Below are 25,170 nucleotides of genomic sequence, written 5' to 3' on the forward strand. Positions count from 1 at the left end.
TCAACTTGACCTTCTTTATTCCTTTATTTAATGAAACCCTCACAGCTGTGCTTTTGACTGGTCATAAAATCACAAATTGTCCGTCTTAGACTAAAAAAAAAAAAAATGTGGTCAAGTCCAAGACGAGACCTTCAGAACAGACGTCCATAAACCAGTGGGTCCTTCACAGTGGCTACGTTCATTATTTTTATAGTCTTTGGTTTGAACTGGTGAGAGGAAATGACTTTCAGTCAATAACATTTGGTACATTAAAAAATAAATCCTCTTGTGACCACTGATCCACTGCCGTCGATGTAATGCACATCAAAACACATACACATGTACATTATTGACATATACACAAGCACGTCAACAACTGTAAATGAGCAGAAAAATAATAACATGAACAAAGTTGAAGACGATTTGCATAAAATCATCAGTAGCAATGACAAGCTACTGTAGAAAAAAAAAACTTTTCCCTTCATCACTTTTTTCTCTTCAAAAAAATAAACTTTTACATTTGGTATTCAACAGATAGTATATCCTTATAACACTAAAAATTTCATACTGTTTTTATAAAATATTTACCCAAAACTAATTACAAAGGCAACACCGTAAGTTCAATAATACTGTATGAGTAGTTATTGCTGTTTCTTTAATGTACTTGAATGTTTGCACATTGTATGAAATTCTGTAAACACATGTGATGTGTCAAGTCTGACCTCTGTAATGTGGAAAGATATGCAGTCATTGGAAACTAACGCCACTAAAAAAAAGCACTGTGGGTGCTTCTACTGTTGCTTCATCTGCTCAGAAAACACAGAATCGTCATCGATGTGCAATGAAAATCTGTAAAACATTCATTGTAACTGCAGGAATGTGACTCGAAACCACACGTAGAAATTTAATTATTGGTCCCCTTGTGGCAGAAGTACTACTGGGGCTTTACATGAATGGTCAGTCCCTTATCAGTCTTAAAACTATCCAGCAAATGTCTGTCTGAATGTTAGGAGGAGGATCCCTGCTCAGTTCAAGTTCTTCATAAATGTTCAGCCACTTGTGAGCGGTGCAGTGAGGTCAGGTATGCAGCTAGATGGCTAATAATCCCACTGCCTCTTTGGTTAAACAAAAGAATTTACCGCTCATTTTGTAACAATAAAAAGTACAAAATTAAATGACTGAGCACAAACAAAATGCTAATTGTTGACCATATAAACATTTTTAGTATTAATATTGGTTTTAAGGCTTAAACATTAAACAAACGTTGACTGGAGTTAGGAGAAAATCTTTTTTAGATTCATTTCTCCAGTCCATGACTGTTGTCAATTTAACATTGTAAAACAACATGTACGCATATCGAAGAACACTATTTTCTCCATCTTATAAAAGGCATCCAATGTATATTTTCTTTGTTATCTGAGTCAGATGTAGTGTACTAAATAATCGTGAAATTCTTATTTGTCATATTAAAGGAGCTCTATACAATATTCAAAGCTCCTAACATGAATAACAGTTAATAGTTCTTACAGCATAAACAGTGTTAAAGGCCCTGAACTGCCAAGCCGCAATCGTCTGTTGGTCAATCCGTCGCCCTAGTCACTGTAGTGCGCCCTGCACTGTTAGCCCTGGCTGATGCTAATCTGCTTTTTTTCTGCTGATTCAGGGTGAGACGGAGACTCTGGAGAACTTCAGTGAATGAAAGCACCTTGACTGGCAGTTCAGCTCAGCACACGAGAAGAGGAAGTGAGGAGAGTAAACAAAGAGCTAAAGTCAGGAGCGAGTGAGGTTGAAACAAACTTGTTATATAAGGTAAGATTGTTTTTCTTTAGCCATTGAGCTCTTTGTGGTGGTTTGTGTTTCTGTTCACTGCCACACAGAAAATACTCTTTGGTCTTTCAGCATTAGATTGTGTTAATTTGCTAAGTGGCTAAGTAGCCTCAGGACGGTCTTCCAGCCTCCCTTTTTGAATGATGATAACAAACGACCGGGCCTACTGGTCTGCTGGTCTGGAGGGGTGTTTCCTTTCACTCAGGTGCTGAACTTAGGTGCTGATTGGCCAACAGTTGTAGTGTGTTGTGTCATGTGCAACTTTTTTGGCCAAGACACAGGTGGCATGTGGCGATGCAGAGGGGGGCTTTCATCACCACTAGTTCTCCGATGTCGGTTTGGTGTGTCAGGGCCTTTAGAGTGTTAACAACTGCCACAGTGCTGACAGAGTTAATATTGTTACACAACGCAGCGCTGCCATCCTAATATCAGCAGTTCAACAGTAACCACTGTATGAGCGCAGTGCAGAGTGGCGGAGACAAGCTAGCCCGTGGCATAAACACGTACGGCGTGACTTTCACTGCTCAGGACGCCATTACTCCACAATATGTGAACATAGCAAAAAGTGGTTTGCTGCTATATTAATGCTGTGAATATCATATAGAGCTCCTTTAAGAAGTGAGTATCCTGCTGAGAAAGTGAATATCCCCATTCATCATCCTAATCTGAGTTTATGTTAAATAGTCTGACAGACATGCAGATCATCAAAAGAAAAACAACAAGTATACTTGAGGCTAGTGACTGCATCGCTGCAGTAAACCCACGCATCTCAGAGACATTCATTGTTCTTTAAAGATCTGTGACAACGGACCCTCCCGGGAGAAAACACCTAAAGGTCAGAGGTTCAGGGATCAATGCCGCTCATCCGTCCTTGCTGTCTCGCACAGCCTCCACACTGTGAATTAATGTCTTGAAAGTAGGGCGCAGCCTCGGCTCACTGTTCCAGCAGTCTGTCATAATCTTGTAGATCTGTGGGAAGCATCAGAGCAAGAACATTATCACAGAAAAAAGGTACAATTAGTTTAATTCTACTTTAATGACTAGGCTAGTTTCACAGCCATTGAATGTTTTGAAAAATATATTTGCAATAAAAGGGGTTTCAATTCATTTTTTATTGGATATGCCATTTTATGATATGACATGGTGCCCATTTCTGCTTGGGGCTAAGAATATTTTCTTTGTATTCCCAAAGCGTTTGCTCTTGATGAGAGTTTCATTTTTAATATATCCAATACTGCAAATCCAAAACCTTGTGAGGTTATTACTTTTAGAGAGACTCAGGTGTTGGTATACTTGTGAATTTTTCAAGTGGTTTGTTTAACCTTACAAACAAGTGTTGAGTCTGCTTTGAACAAAGAGACGTTTTTATTGTTTTTTTAAAACTAAGAAGTTTTGTAGTCACTGACCTCCTTTGGACAATTATCAGGAGCAGGCAGCCTGTATCCCTGTTTCAGCAGGTCTATCAGATGGTAGACTATCATCTGGCCCTGCTTTTCATTCCCCATCTTGTCCATAAACACCTGGAAAAGAATATTAAATAGTAGTTTTTGTTTGGCCTGAGTGAAAACTTTAAACTGCCACCCAAAAATAATGACAAGTGTTTTCTGTTTTTGAGTACATCACTCTGCAATCAACTGATTTCTTTAACAACACTTCAAACTAATTATACTGGCCATTTTTAAATAGCCCAATTAAGTTGACGAAGCCATAAAAAGTAGGATAAAAAAATGGTTAAATCATACAAAAGTAAAATTGTCAAACTAAAAACCAGAAGTAAAACACAGAAAGACAGAGGAAGTGCAGTACCGCGGGTGGGCTGCAGTTCTTGTCACTGTATGTAAAGAGTTCATAGAGGACGACACCGAAACTCCAAACATCTGATCCCACAGAGAACTTGCTCTCTGTCAGCGACTCTGGAGCATACCTGCAAAACACCGCACCACATAATATGTACAGTACATAACATACATATGCATAATGAAGCACACATCTTTAAACCGTCAACACTAAGTCCTTCATTACAAGCAGACAGATATGAAGGCATGAAAGAAACACACACGTTCTGGCTGTATAAATAAGTCTGATTTTCCTCTGTGTAAATCAAATGATCTTATCTTTAACACCCATGTTTAACGTCACAAAGGGTCACTAACACTGAAAAAGAGCTCAAAAACAGTCGATTTTTGGTCTCTATAAAGGTCAACCCATAAAAATCTGAAAATATCTCTTGAACCGCTAATAATAACAGTGTGTCGTCCTCACCAAAAGATGGGGCTTTCCCCGGGCTCTCTGACAGTGTAGTACTCTTTGTCCTGTGGCAGCACCTTGGTCAGGCCAAAATCACCAATCTTCACCCTTGTCTCGCTTTCCACCAAAATGTTCCTGGTAGCCAGGTCTCTGTGGATATATCGCTTAGTGGCAAGATAGTCCATACCCTGAAGAATGAATAAAATCACACAGAGAGAAAGAACAGGGTTATGTAGTGTATGTACACTGTTGTTACTAAATTGAATGCATATAGTGGTAATCCACATTGTTGTTTAAATATTTTACCTTTTTTTTTAGAGGCAAGCAATAAAGAAAAAAATACACTTAAAGAAACAAGAGACATATTTTTTAAAGCAAGAAAAAATATATCACCTATATACTTTACACTGTGTAAAAGATTATTTCAATGATGTCAGATATAGTTACATTTAGTATATGGAAACTAAATATTTTTGTGTTATTTTTCATTCAAAAAACATAGAGGCATCATATAAAAAACTGGCATTTAAAGGGTTAAATTTCTGAAAATGAATGAATATTTGGTCATTATTATCAGGACTTAAGTTGTTTAAAATATTTAGGTCAGTGAAAGTGAAAAGTAATTTTAATACATTATACATTAAATCATTCCATTCACACACAGACACATGAAAGATGGGAACTGTCCCAGGTTTGTAAAAATAATTTAGAATAATATTTTACATGCTAGCTATGTTGGAGTGCAGCTCCAGGAAAAGCTGTTTCAATGTTCAATATACCAGTATGTATGTATGACAAGTCCGCACCACCTACTGCCTCACATTACCTTGCAGATCTGTGACGCATAATGGAGCAGTTTGTTGAAATCAAAGCGGTCCTTGTGTTTGATGAGATAATCTCTCAAGCTGCCGTAGGGGAGATACTCCATGATCAGCCGTAGGTTCCTCCGTCCTGCAGGAACAAACAAGTTAAGTGTGATACTTAAGAGAAAAAAATATATGACGTGAGAGCAGTTGAGTGGAGGCCTCTGAGAAAATTAAGATTTATTTGTTTCATGGGCATGGTCACTGACGCCCTAGGCAGCAAATGTGGGGACTGTAAAGACATTATTATATATAACTAAATCTGCCAGGCTGGTAATATTAAATCACGGAACAAGCTGATTAGGAAAGTTTGCTCTGTCGTAAGAATAAAAAAAGATCAAAACACTGAAGCCCTCTTAGATCTCCCTTAAAAACCAGATTAATCAGACCAATAATTAGCTTTATGTCAACACAGAACAGAGATACTTTCTTCTAATATAAGAAAACATATATGTTATCTTTTACTGTGATCTACAGTTCGTATAAAACGTGTGACTTGTTTTTCATACCACAGAAGTCTTCTTATTCCTTTAGTCATCTTAACAAAGGCAACTTTGTAGATGGCAGTAATGTGTGAGGTCATTAAATACAGGTGGGAAATATTTTCACTAAATTACTGATTCCATTCCTTTCTGCCATTTCAAAAAAAAATAATTGTAATCTCCTATTGAATCTCGCTTGAACTACACTACGCTGTTTCCATGATCTCTAGTCGTACTGCTCTGTTTTATCCGTATCCATACACTTTCAGTAAATATGCTCAAATAAGGACAAAGTGAACACAGAATACGATCAGAGGGCTCCATCCATGTTCGTTTATGTGTCTAATGCTGAGCATAAATACGTCCTTAGAACCACTGATGTAGAAATACCAGCCTATATAACTATGATTTATGGAAATATTATGAAACAGAATCTGACAGCATTAATTTAGATTGCTGTGTCTTGTATTGTTAATAAACAAAATCAGTTATACAGATTTTAAACTGAGTGAGTGCAGGCAACAGGATAAATGATAACACTATATAGTGTGATTTCCAAAAACGAATTATTGCACATGAAGATGTCTAATAATCTGCCCATTAGGGATGATAACAATTAATCGACCATCAAAAATTTCATAGAACATGTTAAATTTTGATCGATCAACAGGCTATGCCTCTGTCAAAGTATATGCAAAATGTTTCTGTTAGCATTGAGGAAAAAAACACATTTGGTAGTGTTTAAAATAAGCAAACTTTATATGTTTTTTCAAACAATGATTCATTGCTATTTTACCACTAATCGATTAAGTAAAGTGCAAACAATTTGCAACCCTACTGCCCTGCATACCTGCACTGTAGCAGACTCCTTTGTATTTGACAATGTTTTCATGCTGGAGGGATTTGAGGATCTCGATTTCCCGTTCAAAGTCCCTGAGGTGCTCGGCTGTGCTGTGCTGTAGTTTCTTCACAGCCACCACCTCCCCTGTGCTGTCCTGCAGGGGGTCGTACCTGCACATCTCCACGCTACCAAAGTTTCCCTGCAGAGTAGTGTCACATGGAGAACAGATTTAAGAGATGCAGAAACAGCAGGTCATCTTGGTTTTGAGCACACATTATATTAGCTTTTTTTAATTTATGTAGCAAAGTATAAGCTGGTCATTAAAAAGGAATCAGTGAGATACCCAATCACAAGAATAATTAGTTACGACAGAAAAACAATACACATCATTAGCAGATTTGAGATGATAGCGGAAAGAGCTCATTAGTAATGTTGGATAATGTTTGCTACTGTTTATCATTATTTATCCCAAAGATGCATTTCAAATACCTAAATAAAGACACCAACTCAAACAGAAAACACCACAAGAGAGCATGAAACAAAGAGGAATTTTCAACAGATTTTTAATCAGCTCTCCCAGTTCCAATCTTTATAATGCTTTGATGTAATTTTGTATTAAAAATAGCATAAAGGAACACTTCACCACCCAAATTACCATTTATATACCAATTACATCAAGTATATCAGGCAATGTTGAATTTGTGAAGAAAACCAGGGTTTTCTCTCGTACCACCATTGATTTTGTAAATAAAGTCTGCCTTTGAAGAGAGAATATTTTACAGTTCACTGTAATTTCAGTGTTAAATATTAAGGTTTTAGTGAAAATACATGTTTAGGAAGTACTATATAACTAATAAATGAGACTTGGATTAAACTGCACGAGTTGTGTAAGAGTTTGTAAACAGATGTTTTGATAGAGTTTTGCCATTGTTAAATGCAGACTCTGCGACACCAACTCATCAAGAATGGTTTACGTTTCTGGATTCCTTGTTCACCGGAGGCATGCGAGAAAAACAACATTTTTCTTGGAAATTCAAATAATATTAAGTGAGTACCTGATATATAAATAGTCATTTGAGGGATGATATATTCCTTTAGAAGCAAGATGAAAAATCAAGCTAATAAGTTATTAAATCATGCACACTTGAAGACATTATCTGAGTACTATAAAAAAGAAAGGAAAGAGTCCAAAACATAGGAAATACAAAAAATATACAGTAATATGCATATGTGTGCATGTCTCACTTTGCCCAGCTGCTTGAGAAAGATGAGGTGCCTCTCCTCAAACTGGGCGGGCTCCTGGTTTTCAGAGGCCCATGGGAAGCCGAAGCCTCTTGTCCTGTTGGGCACCATGTCACTCTCCACCAGGAGCTCGTAGTCTGCAACACAACAAGAATGTGGAAAAGTCGTATTACCAAAAAAAAGCTTGAAAAAAACCTAGATAAAGAGTGAGTGTGTAGGGCTTAGATCATCCTCATGATCTATATATCTGTCTACCAGATGTGAAGCGCTTTGCTTGAACTGTTGTAGGCAACTCTGCCATAAAGTTGCACATAATTTTTTTCTGCCTACCTGGTGTAAAGAGGCTGTTGAGATCTCTGATAACTGCTCTGAAGGAGGGTCGGTGCGAGGGCTCGTAGTCCATACAGCTGTTAATCAGATTGGCCAGCTCTGTCCATTTAGGAGCTGGCAGCTGGTGCCTGTCCTCATAGAACAAGTGTTTCTGAGGAGCGAAAGAGCAAAAGTCAGAATCAAACAAAACCCCTTAATATACAGTGTTAGGGGACATTCTAAAAATAAGAAAAATAGAATATGTTTTAGATAACCCTGTCTTTTTTGCTTCAAAACATTTTGCATAAGTTAAAGGAAAAGCCCAGCAAGTTTGATAAGATACCACTCTCATAAGTGTATATGAAACTATAGAAAACAGCCCTTTAGCTTAAACCAATCAAAACAGCTAGCCTGGCCTGGTCAAAAAGTTAAAAGAAATACCTACCAGCACCTCTGACCAAACTAACATTTAAAAACTAGTGGCAACGAAGGCTGGCCGTTGCGTTGTCACTAGTTGCTTGTGTCCTGGCCCAAAATTTGCGCTTGAAATCACTGCAAAGGCTACAGCCAATGGCCAAAATACATGTATGCTCTGCACCTATGTGAGAGGAAGTAACTTTCCATACCAGCAGGAGGCAGTAGTTTGTATTTGTCATTCTAAAAAGGGAAACTAGGAGAACGACAGGACGGATTCAAGACACCAGTTAGCGAGTAAGAACATTAAAAACACAACCCAATGTTGAATAAAGAAGGAATATTTGCCGTACGCTAGCCAACAATAATGCAAACAATTATGAAACACTCAATGTCTATTTTGCTCTCACATCCCTCTTGACTTAAGCAGTTTTTTTGCCTTTCTTCTATCAATTTCTCGTCTCGTGCACTCAGCTAAACTGCTAATCAGAGTAATTTTATTCACCAACAGGCTGAGCCGGGTCCAATGCCAATTCAGCATGCTGCACCCAGTGAAAAACAGCACACAAAACTTAAAAAACTAAGGCAACAGATGCTCACTGACAGCCTGGCAGCTTGGTGTGTCAGGGCCCTAAAGCTCACAAATGACCACCAATGTGTAGGTTGGGAAACTCAGACAAACACTGTAATCCAACATTTCTATTTTTTTAGTAAGTCAGTATTCTCAATGTATTTTCTTTTTTTGTTTTTTTGTTTTTTTGTTTTTTGTGACCTTGGAGCAGTCCAGGGTGCTGAGAGGTTTGTCGCCACCACTGCAGATCTCCCAAAGCGTTGTCCCAAAGCCCCACTTGTCTGTGGCCAAACTCAGATTTTGGGGGTTTTCAATGCACTCAGGGGGCACCCATGGGATACGCTCCACCAGAACTGATGGACGGACATGTGGAGACATAGAGGCACAGGGAGGACAAAATACATGAATGAAATAAAAGGTAGAGGCAGTCAGAACAGACTCTAAAAATCTGAGACAGTCACACCGAAGCAAAAGTATTCTGGCCAACATTATTCTCACATTGTGCCTCCGCACAGGTGTGAGGTTCAAGTCTTCTCACATCAGGACAGTATCTCACCTTCTTTGGGCAGCACGGTGATGCTGATCCCCGGGTCACTGAGTTTGATAAAGGGCAGGCTGCCCGTCATCCGGTCCTCCTCTCTGATCAGAAGCACATTCTTTGCACAAACATTTCCATGAATGAGGTTCTTATCTTCCTGTGTGCAGACATGACAGAGACAACATCATTTACCTTCATATGTTACCTTGCTTCAGTGACCCACTAGTTTTACTAACACATTTCTTAAAGGTATTTCTCCTGCCCCACACAAACTAAAAAATCAGTATGAGGCAGACTGCATTATGTCAGCACACTTACCAGGTAGTGCATGGCCCAGGAAAGCTGCTTGGCTACTTCGAGCTTCCAGGTGATGTTAACACAGCTTTTATTCTTTTTCAGGTAGGTGTCCAGTGAACCAAATTTACCATACTCCTGCACCATCATGTCTGACAGGAAGATGTAAGGGAGATCATTTTCATTAGTCACTACTATCCACATGGAAAATCTTTTAAACAAAGTGCTTTCAATTTAAACTCCCATGTAACCAGTTTGTGGTTTACTGTAGCTCATTTCCTGTGGTCTCTTCAAACATGCTTTGACAGCACTTTTTAGTGAATGCCTTAATCCACATTTGTCATCTGGTTCTGTTAAGTCTAGCCTTGGTCATCAAATCTGAAATTTTAGTTAATTTGAAGTTTATTTCTTTGGAACAATTAAGTTATCAGTGAACCATATGTCTGATTTGTAAAAAGCATTGAACATCCTTATTTGCAATGACAATTTATTACTCTGTATCAGTGTTTGCATATTTTTGAAAGTTCTTTATTAAAATCTTCATTTTGCTTTCCAGCCTGCTGACGTGGATACTTAAAGTTCCCAGACACGCTGCTCACTCTGACGTGTGCACAACGTGGACAGTTTTAGGTGGAGTAAAGATCAAGACTACAGTGGCACATTAGTGATTTGCTGACCCCGAAGGCTTTGTCCAGTCAGAGTGAAAGGGTCAGGGCAGAACAGGTAAGAAACCTTATTTCCTCTCTTGATTTTCTCAGTTGGCTACAGGGTCAACATTAGACCCCATCTGATGTAAACTCGACCTTTTTAAGTGTCAGTACTCTTTTGCATCCACTAGCCTCATAGTCTTTCTTTGTAAACTATGTAACACTCTTTTCTGGTCTCAATATCTTTCTAATCTAAGATCTTACAGTGTCCTTTTTACAGAAGACTTTGACTTATTTCAACAAAAACAAATTAAAAGATGGATGAATTAAATTAGATAAAATGTTTATGGCAATTAAGACCACACAAAGTCAAATTAAGACTTTTTGATGACTTTTTAGGCCTAATATTGATAAAATTAAATCCAATACTTTTCAAGGACCTGCAGGCATGTTGGTCCAGTGGTGTGTGTTTGTGTGTGTGCTGTAGACTTACTCTCATTGCCACAAACACACACACCATAGTTGAGGAGCAAGTGCTTGTGGGACAGCTGGCTCATCATACTGGCTGCTTCAAAGAAGGACTGTGAAGAGAAAACAAGAGAGGAGATTCTGTTAACATGTCTCTCTTCAGATCACGTCCAGTTCATTTAATTGGACTCATTCAACAAGCCAACCTCTGAATAGTTGCGGTGAGCCTTGTCCAGGATCTTGATAACGACGTCCATTTGGTGCACCTCGCCATAGTCTCCCAGCTCTTTCCTCACACCGCAGAAGATCTTGGTTAAGGTTCCTTGGCCGAGACTCTCTTTCTAAAACACAGTTTAAATTTGTTTTAAAATGTACTTTAGAGATGAGATAGAGTGCGTTTTCATCACTTTGACTCAAAGAGACAATTCCTCGACGAATATTGTCTAACCATAAAGGTACTGGAACCATCTGACTAGTATTACCTAGGAGTATATAAACATATATATATATATATATATATATATATATATATATATAAATAACTATAATAATGGCAACAAGTTACATAGTGCTCGAAATTACAAACCACAAACATATTTATAGCTATAAGCTTTCTCAGTTGCAGCCCAGAAACCAAACTGAATAAAACCTACTCCTTCCACTAGACTTAGGTGGCTTTACTGTTTAAGATTCAACTAGAGATTTGGAATAAATGCACAACAAAGCTGAACAAACGTTCAAAACAGGAAGATCAAAAAAACATGTTAAATCCGGCGAGGGAAGACAATATTGCAATACAGAAAACCCCCTGAGCTCTCTGATTAGTGGAACCTCTTCTGTGGTTTTCCTGTGACAGACCTGCTGCACAAAACTTCAAGAGCTCAAATTACAGACAATACGGTGAGACGAAAATGAACTAGTCACCAAGGTGAGAGCATGGCTGACACACTGTCACACTAACACACACTATACACTCATGCATCCACAGGATTGCTGTTGACTTACAGTCAATCAGTGAGTGCACAGTGGATCAATAGAGGAAGTGTTTGACGCAGTGACCTCACTGACCCCGCTGACCCCACAGGAGTCTTTCTAGTCTTTTTTGATCAAAACTTCTGGTATGCTCACTCATATTGACAAGGTAACAATGTTAGCTTGTCTATAAAGGCCTGCATCAGTAGAGTTTGGCTTTACATTCATTGTTATTTCACAGTTACAGAGATACATGGCACCCACTTAAGTACAGCTCACCTTTGTAGCCTGTAACTTATCTGCAAAGGGAGAGAAACCAATCGTACACAAGGGCCTTTTTCAATACTGCTGTACACTTATACAACGTATCTAATCCTATTCACTAATACATCTTCTAAAACTAGTTATGGATGTTTTTGTGCCTTTTTCAGATGAGGAGGCAAAGCTAAAGCAAGGGTTGTTATCTTACGATGACAAGGTCCTCTTTTCGGATCTTGTGGAAGACCATCTGGCTGATGTTGTGTTTGTGGAGCGATGGAGACACTGGAACATCTGCCCCTTGATTATTTCTACACACCACCAGGTTGGATTTATCTAAAGAAAGGTAAAGACAAGATTAGATTAGGAAAACGCACATCAAACTCACATTTTGACATTATATTTATTCATCATTACATATTGCTTTTCAGTGTGTGAAACTGTTAATTAAATGACGCACATGAAAAGAAACCCAGCAGCTTCCAATTGTAAGAATAGATTGCTTAATTTAGAGTTCTTAATTAGGAATATCAGCAAAATTTAAAACCTAAGTGGTGTGTTTTAATGACCCTTAGAGACAGGTAACTGCTCTGAAACAAGAGTTTTGGCATCTGGAAACCTGCTGAAGTAATTATCGAATCAATCAGCAGTAAAAATTTTACTTTCCGGCAATTTAAAGATTTAATATGTAACTGTTTCGCATTAAAATGACTAACAATAATTAGGCCAGTGTCATATATTTCTTTTTAATTTGTGGAGTTCTGTTACCCGAAAGTTTCCAACAATGTTTACACCCTAAAAAAAATTCATTTTTTGTAATTTTATTCAAGGACATGGTCCATGTCATTTGGTTGTTGCCTGCCTGTGGCATCATACTCCCTTTGCAGTGTCTGCCTTGAGCTATCATAAATTGACTTTTTCATCTTGTTCATCTTTAGTTTCATATTTTAACATGATGAGGGGCTTTAGTCATCGGACATCTGGATCTTAAATTATCAGCGAAACAAGCAGAGCAAATGTTAGTGGCAGCTGTGCTCCACCCCCGCCATGCCAAACAGCATCACAGAAACTGCTCTACTCAGTGCTTTAATCATTTTAAAATTTAAAGAGCCCTTTGTAGATTATTCAGCTCCCCATAAAAACCTCCTGAATGATTTACACTGAGAAACTGACTGCTAAGACAGCATTGTCTTTTGTTATTGTTTTGATTGAGGGACCCCATAGCGGCACAAAATTGCATAATTATAGTACACTTAAAAGGATAAAGGGCCGTCCACACCAAGAACAACAACTTTAACAAGGACTATAAATACTGTATATTGTTTTTAGAAAATGTATTATAACTGCAGGGTCTGTGCGGTCTGTATAAATAAATTTAAGTCTAAATGAATCCAAGCAGTCAGTCTAGCCTGTCAGTAAATACACTGCAGGTCAATAGTTATTTTGAAGAACAAAGAGTCTGTATTCTTTATTGTCTTAAATCCAACAGGGAATCAGAAATGTTCCTGACTCAAGAGCAAGTCATCTGGTATAAATAGAAGCTTGGAAATGAGTAATTAGCTGCAACAGGAATTTAAGAAATTTTGGAAAGAAACTAAATAAACACCAACAAAAAGGCAACAGTGTCAAAGACCCATGTAACGAGCCCTGGAACTCTACACAAGGGGTAATTGGTTGCCTTGATGGCAAATGTTGAACTCGCAGGATTTTTGTGATTTTTACTGTCTTATATTATTTGATCATTGCTTTCAAAATGTTATTGACCATTTCAAACTTGACAATATAAACTTTCCAAATGGATCCCAGTTGTATTTCCAGTTGGGATATTTGTAAATGCAGCAGGTGACAAGGAAACTATAAAATTTTATGGTTTCCCTGTAGCTGACAGGAAGCACCATAGGACCAAAGCCATTAACCTTGCAACAGAATCATAATGAAATGATCTATAAATAAAGGTTTAACTGCTTGCCCCACTCATGTTTTGCAGCCTAAGGAAGATTTAAGGCCAATTTATGGGTCTGCAGCCCACAGCTCTGCATTTTGTACAATGTGCAAAGGTTTTAATCAAAATGAGCTTCGAAAATACATTCTGTAATTCACTGAGATTATTTTAACATTTAAAGTTTCCCATTTGATCCTAGTTAAAATATGAGATTAAAAGATGAAAAAAAAATCTGCTGATCAGACTTATTGTCTGATAAAGAGCACATAGCTCAAGACATCGCCTTGCTGGTAAATTAATTAATTATTTATGGGAGCATAATCTAGTGTGCAGACACTGTTTTTTCATCTCTTGTATTATCACTTCGCCAGCAACTAGTTTTTTGTCTTCTGGATGTGCATACTTTTGCAGACTTAAAATATAAATTCATCCATATGTAATGAAAGTAATGCTGTAGCCTATTTTTGCAGCCCTATGGACAAAGAAACTATTTACAAAAAGTTGGTCCAAAAGGTCCAAAATAGAGCCAACTCTGTGAAAAGGTCACTACTGTGCACTTGACTGTGTGTGTTTTCTTTAACCTGTGTTAATAGGAGTGACAGTATACATATTATATTCTTAGTGTCATTCTGTTTGTGAATACTTACCTTTGAGACTGGGTGAGCAGCACCTGGTCAACTGAAACGTGTATCCATCAGTTCGAAGCGCCTCCTTTTGGTAGCAGTGCAGAAGTTCCCTAAGTGAGCCGAAGCTCCTCTTTGCACCACTCAGAATGTACTCTCCTGACTCTGTCTTCACAATCTGACAGTGTTTATAGTCCACCATAGTTTCATACTGGAAAACAAAAGAAAAATGATTGCAGTGAAGTTGTGTTAAATGTGCCGGCAAGATTATTTTAAAAGAAGGACACTGATTGAGTCAGTGTCAGAGCGCAGGAGAATGAATACTTATGGCTCCCTCCTGTCGATGAAAATATGGGCCATATTTAATAGGTTTTAGTGTGAACACTTATCACTCGCTGAGTTTTAGCAAAACAATGAACAAACTAAATTTATTTTCAGAAACAGAAATGTAATGATGCAACTTTAAAAGGGGCACTTGACCTTGTTCCATCTTAATTGAATAATTATTAATGTACCAAAGTACTGCATTGCATTTACATTCTAGTCTAATGGCTCTGCTTAATGTGACACTTTGTATCAGCCAATAGAAAAGATAACTTGGTAGTCTGTGGTGCTGCATGTGTTCATGGGCTGAATGAGCAAGTTAGTGATGTCTGTAAGTGTTGAATGGGCCTGTTTATTTATGGAGTCACATGTGAGAAATACAGTACTTCACATTGATGATGACCCAACATTAACAGCTTACCCCCACCACAAAGGACATGAAGAATTTGTTGTAGTCCCTGGGGCTGCAGCGAAGGATGTACAAGCCTTGGTGGTTTCCACAGCGACGTAGCTTACTGATCGTAAACTCCATCCTGTGATCAAAGAGACAGAATGTGCGTGTGTGAATGTGTGTGTGACTGGTTCTGTGGTTGCGGGTGCACGTGTGACATGCTTTATCGGTGCATGTGTGTGATACTTACGACACCGGGCCGTGGCAGTAGCTCTGGATGCACTCCAGAAGTCTTGGTGGAGCCACCTCTTTACACAGAAAATGATGGGCATCTGCAACCAGTCTGTAATACCCATCCACTAACGATACGAAAGACACAGCCTCTGAGAGCGAACGAAACTCCAGTTCCTTTGTAGTCAGACAGATACAGATTATAGAGAGGGAATGAAGAGGACAGAAATAAATCATTCAGTACATATCTTTTAACTTTGAATCAATATAACCAATAAGCCTTCAATACAAATATTTATGCAATTAAGTGTAACAAATTATTTCACTTTAAATTAATTAAGAATGTGTTAGAATATTCATTTTTTAACTAATTTGACTCTGACAACAAGTACATGGTCATTTAAACACATTGCAGAGTAGAGCTTTAGTGTCCCCAAGATTTGATGTACAGACGGTAGTGAAAATTAGTAGCCTGGTATTGCCTCTCAATTAATTTTGGATTTCAAGCACGTGTTATCAGTGGGAGCAACCATTCAGAACAAGAAACATGACCTATATCCAATCAGAGCAACAAAACATGACCTAAAACCAATCAAAGTAACAAAACATGACGTACAACCAGTCAGAGAAATACAACGTGACCTACAACCATTCAGAGTAACAAAATGCAACCTACACCTTATCAGAGCAACAAAACGCGATCTACAACCAATCAGTCACAAAATGGTGCCTACAACTTATCAGAGCTACAAAACAAAACCTACAACCAATCAGAGCAACAAAACCTGACCTACAACCATCAGAGTAACAAAATGCTGCCTACAACTTATCAGAGCTACAAAACATGACCTACAACTGATCAGAGAAAAAAAACATGACCTATAACCAATCAGAGCAATGAAACGTGACATAGTGCAGAGCAACATGTGTAAGTTGGTCCGTTGGTCCGTTTTCAAGCAGAAAAAAATGGCAACCTGCTCACACATCTGTTAAAAAGTACACTAAATTGTGTTTTTGCAAACATTTTAGTTGGGGAACAGGCAAACAAAATCTTGATTTATATCTGTTTCGCGTTTCCTAGTTTGACAGATTGATCTGAGTTTTGTGAGCCTGGTGTTTTGTGCTCGACATAGCAGAGACCAGTGATGCTGGTCTTTCAATCACTGTATCTAACTCGCCGCATATTAGACAAATGATTGGCCTGCCCAGGATCTGGCAGGGTGAAAATCAGTTTAAATGGAAGGGGGACCAGACGCATCTGCCAGAGCAAATAAAACACGAGCTCGCAGATCCGTTTGTTTCCCAGAATAGAAAATCAGAGAAGATTAGAATGAAGCAAAGTAAACAAATTATTCATTTAACGCGATAATAGAGCAGTGTGGGGTAGAGCTTACAGAAGAGTTCAGTGTGTACTATACCAGGGTCTGGTTGTCCTGTCGGGTGAGGGTAACTATGCGGCTCTCCACAGAGCCCTCCTTATTGGCCTGTTTGATGCTGATGTCGATCACCTCTGGGAAGTCACAGTATGTCTGCAGCTCCTAGAGACACAAAAAGAGAAGTAAATTGTGCTTTGCATTTGTATTAGATGAAGAAGCGTGCACACACATGCACTCTTGTTGTTATTAGCCATTTTAACCAACTCCTAGAGCTCCATCTATTGGTAAAAAATAGCCATGACAGCATTGCACTTTGGTAGACTTGTGTTCAAATACATTGCCATGGCACACATGTTCTAGTCCTTACCTCTTCTGCTCCCTCCTCCTCTTTCCCTTTTGACCATTGGATGCCTGTGTTGCCCATGACAACGATGGTAACCTCACGCGCGGAGAGGTCGGTGACTTGGAATCGCTCAGAGTAAATGGAGGGGAGCAGCATCTCCAGGCTCATCAGATATTTGAGCTTGAGGTTGCACACCGTGGCTTTGCATTCACTGAACTGCTGGATGAACTTCCTGAAGCGATAGCGGATCCTTTTCCGAGTCAAAATATTATATTCCTGGATGCGGTTTCGCGTGCATTTCGGCAGGAAGGATTTGTAGCTAAAAGTAGGGGGATCCAGGAGGGTGGGTTAAGTTAAGATGAGGAGGGAATAATGAACAGATAACAGGAGAGACACAGAGATTGGAGGGACAAGTCAAAGAGGACACAAGGTTAGAAGACCAACCGCTAGGTACACTTTGTGGCAGTTCAGCCAGTCTACATGCTGTGTCACCCTCAAGAGAAACAGTCAATAATCACAAAAAGTAGTGTTAATGTAATCATGAGTTTAAAAATAAATCAATACTTTTTATGATGAATGATGCACAAAAGATACATTAAATAATGAGTATTAAGGAGAATGAATAGGAGAATTAATATTTTGAGTGTGGACTATGGAAATAAAATAAAATGAAAGGCCATTAAAATGTTTGCCGTGGTAATTTGACAAGTTCATCAGAAAATGGCGACTGGTAAGCATGCACGTCAGTGGAGCCGTAAAGTGTGTCACACACAGTGTTCTGAAATGTTGATGAATGTTTGGCTTACTGCTGCCTTTTAAGTTGGTAAAGGTCTTGACATCTTTTCACAATGAGTAGATATATTTAACAGTTTGCTGTTCAAGTAATCAGTCATTTAGTTATGTTTTTGAATTAGCAAACCATTACTTGTACATTTTCCTGTTTCCTTTTTTGCTATTAATTGCGATTTCCCTGAAACTAAATGTAACGTTACTGAAGCTGCTTCAGAAGAATGAGGATGGGCTGCTGCTCAGCTGCCAGTGTGATGACAGGGATGAAAAAAATCAAACCAGAGTTGGTGATTGTTGGAACAGTGGAAAAGACTAAACCAAACAATGCAAAGTACTTTGAACTTCTGGGCTTACAGTATTAGACTCTTATAACCTACCAGATTGTATATCAACACTGCAAAGTTTTTTGGTTTTTTTTCTCAGAGATTACTTTGCTCAGCTCTGCTTTGCACTAAATAATGAATGCATCCTACCTGGTGTCATTGTAGATTTCAACAGGTGACTGACCACTCTCTTTGGCGAGCCTCATCATGTCCAGCACCGCCATGCCCAGACACTCCTCCTGGGCCTCGTGACTCACCGGAATATGAACCCAGCCATTCAGGAAGTCACTACGCCACTGGAAGGATAAAAAAGATATAAGATATGAGGTCAGTGAAGGAAAGAATTAAAAGTATAAAGTGAGAAAAGGTGTTGGATGGAGGAGCAGGAGGACTAATAGAAGCCAGATGTCTTGCCAAATGTGCTTTTGGCTTATTTCACATGTCAAATTCAGTAAACTTTAGATCTATCAGGCAAATTATCACTGAACAGGCATAAAGTCTTGCCACAAGCAATGCAGACTAGATTTAGATTAGATTTTTGGGACCGCACAAGTCAAGCTCTACAACAGCAGTCTCTGGGTCACTTTGTTGACGCACACAATGTTTTTAGTGTGACCATGGAGAGGAAAACAAAACTGAACAGGACATGTGGCAAAGGGAAAAAAAGCAGAAACTGTTTAAATTGAAAACACACACACATATGCATGCACAGACACACAAACGGAGAGGTGAGAACGCAGTCGTACTCCTGTTCCCCATTTGTGCTCTTACACTCTTACTACCCAACTTCCTGTTTTCTGAACTTACACAATAGCCGTCATGAGAGACAGACTGGCAGCCGTTCACAGAGAGAAGAAAGTAAGCATACCCCCCCGACACACACACATTTCTGATTTTCGTTAGTTCTTTATTTCTTTTGCGAGAAAAAGAAAGGGAGAGTTGGAGGTGAAGGAGAGGGCATCCTGCATTAGATTGCTTAAGAAAAATTTATAGATGATTCAGTCTAATGATGGAGTCTAATTTCTAAAATCACAAATACAAAGAAAAAGAATAAAATAGGAACAGACAGAGTACCATGTGCAAAAGAAAATAATATCCTAAAAATCACAGATTTATATTCAAAGAGACTGACCTGAAAAAACTGGTACGCCATTACGCAATCATCCATCACAGGGCTCTCTGTCCCCTTGGATACGCCATAGCGATGGGCATATGATGAATTAGCGCTGTTATACCAGCCAGGGAAATAGTATCTGGACAGAAAAGGGGACCAAAGAAGTTCTATTAAGAAAAGTAAATCCTAGCATAAAACAACACATGAAAAGTCTAAAATGTATTTTTAAAAAAAACAAAAAAAAACATCCACCTGATTCTGAAGTGCAGTCTCTCACTGGCTGGCTGGTGCAGTTTAAAGATGTGATTAGGAGGAAACCATATTCTGTCATTTTCCCTCATTAGGCCAAACAAGCTGCAGTACACTGGAGCAATCCCTGGAAAGAGAAAAAAACACTGTCTACAATAATACCAGTACATCCCATTCCTATTCAAAAAAGAGAGACAAGCAAACTTATGTTTGACATGAGGAACAAGTTTTTGAGCTTTGTAGCACTGGTACTAAATAGCTGCGGCTAAAGAGCTTGCCAATATTGAGGTTAGGGCTGCAATGGGATTGGATTTTCAAGGTATGATATCTGTCTCTGAAAATATCAGGTCTCACAGTATTGTTAGATTAAATTATGGGAAACCCCCAAAGAAAGCAGGGGAGCTGTGTACCACACAAACCAAGCAAGTCTGTTGAATAGATTTGGAAAAACTCCCTTCAGGAAAACAAAACAGGGTATCAACAGCAAAAAGAAGCATCTTTAAGAAATCCTTTTTTCCATCCTCATCTTACTGACTTTATTAGATATTAGTAACTGCTGCCATTTCCTTTGATAATTATTTGAGATATGCAATAATTGTTAACACTTTCATCCCAACTGTTTAACCCACTTTTTATGACTCATTTATTGTTTTTATCTCATGTATTCTAACCAATGGCAAATGTCGTTTTTTTTTAGTTTATCAGTTTCAATGACCAGTAAAGGAATGAAAACAACCCCCACCCACACAAAAAAACCTAGTACAATTGAAACTTAAAACTTCTTTTTTAAAAGTATGTATGTATGAAAATCTAATGATAACAAAATAACTTTTCTTGGTAGTGTGCTTCAGTTGACACACAATCGAACATGACGATTGGAATCCGTGCTCCCCTGCTGCTCAGAGTCCCAAATAACATGAGTCTTATACTCAGAACTGAAAACTAAGACCCCCATTAACTGTTTTATGAGTCTGCCTAATTCCCAGGTGGTCGCTCCAAAATATAAGACTTTTGCTACTTAAACTGGCAATAAAAGCCTGCTGGGGGTGGTGTTTATATCATGATGACATCTGTCCCAAATGTCTGCTTTCTTTTTCCCACAACTCTGCCTTCAAAACAAAAGCACCAACAGTCTGTTGCTAAGGAGGGCCGAGAGGCATCTACGGTAAAAAGTTCAGCTGCACAGAGAATTTTGGGGGCCAGCATTAGCATTTTCTGTTAGCCGCTAAAAGTTAAAGTATCCCTGACGTGAGGCTGCATTTTACCCCAAAATTAAATGGCCAAAGCTCGGAGCAGGCGCTGCAGGTTTCCATAGCCGTTGCATAGGAGTTTGCCACACTTTGATGCTGCTTGTTGTGTTTTTAGCATTAATGTGGTGATTGTGATCAGCAAATTTGTAATGTGTTTTTGTATCGAAAAGAAGATGCATTCTCAGCAGTCTGGGTTTTCTTGTTATGTTGTGGTAATGGTATTTATAGTGTCTTACCATGGTTAATGTCCGGACCCCTTGTAAAGACTGAATAACCTCCTTTTCAGTTTGATCTGCCTGTAAGGTTTTTTTGTCAGTCACGCCAAGTGGGTCATTTGCAGACTAAACATGTCATCACACAGCAGGAAACACTCTTCACGAGAGTGAAGAAATGGTATGATGGTGCGTTAGAGGAAGTATGCTAAACCACAACAGAGGAAGTGAAGTCAAAGTACTGAGAAGGTTTATCTATAAGCAAGCCTTACCTTGTTTTATTTATTACATTATCAAATAATACAGTAAGCTATGCACTGCAGAGTAATTCACTATATTTTCACAGCTTAGGAGCTCATTGCATGATGTTACACAGCTCTATAATATACTTCGTACCATTTTATTCACATGTTCAGAGGTTGGATAAAACACAACACCTGACAGTATATTAATATCAATGTTAGAATGTTTCTAATTGTGCATGAAGCTAATTTGTGAGGACAAGACAGGTGGAACTTCTTTCAGGTTTGACGGCTGGGAAGGTGAATATGTTTGACTTCATCTTGCGGTGTGACACCCTGATCTTTCTCCTTGCAGTGGCATGTCTGACTTTGGTGGTTCTTCTTCTCTTGCACTGCGAACTTAAACTATTTCCTAACACAAAACATGATTGATATTTAACTGTATTAAAACCATGAAAAGGACAATGGTTGGCAGGGTGGGGAAAGGCAGAATTAAAGTCTAAAGACAAAAAAGAAAACAAAGGAAGAAAGGAAGAAAAAAATGCAAAGGGACATATAGAAAAAGTGTAAGATAAACAGGAGAGCAAGAGTGGTTGTTTCTTATCTTCTCAAGAAGGAATGTGGCAAGAGAGTGTGGCAGGGAGAGATAGAGCTAAGGCAGAGAAGGAAAACAGACACTGCAGTCGACAACTTCCTGACTGGTGTTTGCTAGAAAGAAAAAAGTCAGTAGTTCTGCTTCCAGAAAATAAACACTGGATCAGCTCTGATAGCAAAAATGCCTGTGTCAATACCTTCCTGCAAGGAAATTCTTGTTAAGTAATACAGCTGGATAAATTTGAATGCCTGTCAAAGAAATGGAGATAAAAGACAAATGCTCGTAAATGTTGGCCAAGCTGTCCATTGATTATTTACTTTCTTATTATGGAAATAACCAATTAATCTAGACCGAGAAAATCATGGATCAGAGCCTAAAACTTTACTACCAATAGAAGGCCATTGCATTTTTTGTCATAAGAATTTGTCTACTGTATTGTATTAAAAAAAAAAACTGCTTTTCTGTAGATATATAGGCTTGGGTCAAATAAGCACAAAAACAGAATGACAAATGTCCTCATAAAGAGCTCAGCCAGCTGAGTCAATGCTCCTCGGCATAGACTCTTCAAGTCTCTGAGGTCATGTAAAGGGATAAACAACATTCTTCCAAAACGTATTATCTCATTTGATGTGGAGAGAAAACTACATATTCAATATTTTCCCCAAGAGAGGTTATAGCTGGGATGTGCAGTTTTCAGGAAAAAGCACAAAAAAAACCCAAAAACTCTCCAGCAGCTCTCCTCTCTCTGTTCTAGGTCCCACCTACCAGAGGAGCTGGGGCATATGCGCATGTTTCTTAAAGTAACTCACTGTTTCCCATACACTGATTTATTTTTTAATCTAATTTTGTTGTAGACTTGTGCACAGCGCAATCAATCTCCTCTCCTTTCCTCACTGTTTCAATTTATCAGACCACAGATGAGACAAAATCAGATTGCTAGTACCCTGCAGCCCCTTCGCCCCACTGTTTGCAGCTAAAGACCAAATCGCCAGGAGGAGAGAGGGCAGCAGCCCCAGAGACGGGACTTTCCTGATCTCCCCCAGGATTTTGAAAAGTTTGTCTTCCTTTTTTGGGGTTTTTTTGCAGTGTAGTCTGTTATTTCCAAATCTGGAATAGCAACTTTCTCTGCAGAATTCTCAGCTATTGAATGCTAAATTGCTTTTACTGAAGGGACATGCACGTGTATCTACATTTGTATAACAGCCAATAGGAACATCCTTTCTTTGAAATGATTTGTAATTGACCAAAGTCTCCCATCACAGGCTAGATTTTCTAAAGCACGAAAACAGAGCCAAGAGGAGGTGCAGAAGTCTATTTTTTTCTCAGACCACATGAATAACTATATTCTTAAAGTTTATATTGGGATTCTCACCCAATGAAGCCAAAAAAACTTCCTACCCCTGCTTTAAAGGCTCAGCTGTATAAACTTGTCTTGGCCATTGGAAATATGCTTTGGGACTATGCTTGCTTGACTGACAGATAATTTAGCCTATTACAGTTGGTAATAGGCCATCTGCTCATCCAGCCTCATAAGTTTTGGCTAAATGTTTAGTTACATTGTACCACACCTATTCACTCAGTTTCAAAATCACTTCTATTGAAGCCAATATGACAAACAAAATGAAGCATGCATTTCCTGTTTTAGTATAATTTTCAGCAGGAGTCCACATAAGTTATCATTCTAGTTTGTTTCTTTGTTTCTACTAAAGCTCTCACATTTTTTACAGTTTGTGATTGCTCTAACCAATATTTACTTGTTGCTCACATCAGTATTGTGACATCACGTCCATTTACTTTGGAAGAATGCTGGGAAATGTTACATGAAACACGTGTTAAGTCTTACACACTTACCTCATATAAACAAACTGTTGAATTAATCTTCCAATATTTACTCCAGCAGCATTTGCACTCTGTGCGATCCTTCTTCTGTTTCCAAATTTCATTGTGTTGTTTTAACACAAACATTACATCATGTCCATTTACGGCCCATTCAATGATCTTCACAGGAAAATGTAACGATGCAAGTACATTTCTTTCACAGTTTGTTGATTTAATGTGATACTTTACTGTAAAAGTGCAGGAGTGCCTTGCAGAATTTCTATTGTCGATGTAAAAAGGAAAATAATTGTATCGAAATGTAACATTTATGACTTTTTAATAATTTTTATATAGCCTGACTACGAGTTTTTTCCCAGCAAGGAGTGCAACACAAACAGAAGCAGAACTTCACAAGGTTGCACAAACAACCACATGCATGGCCATAAAAACAAGGACATCTCAATGAGCTGTCCAAGGCCGAATCAACACCTGACTAAACAAAACAATATTCACACCACAATATTTCTACTGTAGTTTGTTTGCCACCTATTTTCTAATATTTTTGGAGCATGTTTAGTTTTTTAGCATCATGTGATGCCCATATTGAACCAATGTTATGGAATCGTTCAACAGATAGACTTCATAAAAGTAAACTAAAGAATATTTTTTGTGTGTGGGCAGACATCAGAACTGAAATCGTCTTGTGACTCACCACATGCTTTCGCTGCACTGATGCACAGTTCCTCTGCTACGTACTCCCCAGGTGGAAATGTGAGCGCACTTTCTGAACTATTTTCTGAACCACCCCTTCCTTGGTCCTTCCCCAGGTAGTAAAGGTGGACAGTGAGGCAGGTGGCATCCGTGTCCTGCTTGGGGTCGGGTCCTGTGGCTAGGTCGAGGTCAGCGAGGCAGCCATTAAGATGTGCTATGGAACTGGAGATGGGTGGGTCCATGTCTGTCAGCAGAATGCAAGCCATGTGCTGCTCAAAACAAACATCCACCTGGCAGAGGACAGAGGGAAAAACACAGGTAAGGATGCGCCAGAGCAGAAAAGTTTACGTTCAACTATAGTTCTGGGACATCATTTGAAGATGTTTTACAGCACACACTGCTAGCCGAGACCAACCTGACAAACGAGCTTCTGAGATTTGAAGTTATTTACTCATTACATGACAGAGTCTACAAGCCGCTCTGTGAAGCTTAGGCACCATGATGCTTGAGCACAATGCTAATAACAAAGCTAACAGGCTGATGTTTAGCAGGTAAAATGTTTACGATGTTCAACACCCTAGTTGTTAGCATGCTATTTTTTGCTGGAACGTCATTGATGTCATAGGTATATTATTAGGTGTACACCAAAGTACTGGACAACAAGTCAGGGGATCAAAAGTATTAC

General features: G+C 38.7%; 2 protein-coding genes across 3 annotated transcripts in view; one reads left to right on the top strand and one right to left on the bottom strand.

Annotated features, from left to right (window-relative positions):
* jak2a (Janus kinase 2a) lies at positions 1 to 24,751 on the bottom strand. Its single transcript, XM_042509374.2, has 23 exons — positions 24,487 to 24,751; positions 19,661 to 19,784; positions 19,427 to 19,547; positions 18,445 to 18,590; positions 17,207 to 17,501; positions 16,882 to 17,001; positions 15,483 to 15,640; positions 15,263 to 15,374; positions 14,542 to 14,728; positions 12,164 to 12,288; positions 10,929 to 11,063; positions 10,748 to 10,835; positions 9,632 to 9,759; positions 9,332 to 9,470; positions 8,977 to 9,128; positions 7,812 to 7,962; positions 7,485 to 7,618; positions 6,249 to 6,438; positions 4,880 to 5,004; positions 4,069 to 4,241; positions 3,613 to 3,730; positions 3,213 to 3,326; positions 1 to 2,775 (listed from the first exon to the last, which is right to left on the bottom strand). The coding sequence occupies exons 1-23, from the start codon at positions 24,749 to 24,751 to the stop codon at positions 2,668 to 2,670; spliced, it is 3,408 nt and encodes a 1,135-aa protein (XP_042365308.1). The 3' UTR covers positions 1 to 2,667.
* The window catches only part of LOC121959858 (zinc finger and BTB domain-containing protein 26-like), a 19,355-nt gene continuing 18,850 nt past the window's right edge, over positions 24,666 to 25,170 (top strand). For both annotated transcript variants that reach the window (XM_042509375.2, XM_042509376.2), the window contains exon 1: positions 24,666 to 24,803. The gene's annotated coding sequence lies outside the window, so the exon portion shown is untranslated. The remainder of the gene's footprint in view (positions 24,804 to 25,170) is intronic.

Source organism: Plectropomus leopardus, chromosome 20 (genome assembly GCF_026936395.1).
Source record: "Plectropomus leopardus strain MGB_pleo_1.0 chromosome 20, ASM2693639v1, whole genome shotgun sequence".
NCBI lineage: Eukaryota > Metazoa > Chordata > Actinopteri > Perciformes > Serranidae > Plectropomus > Plectropomus leopardus.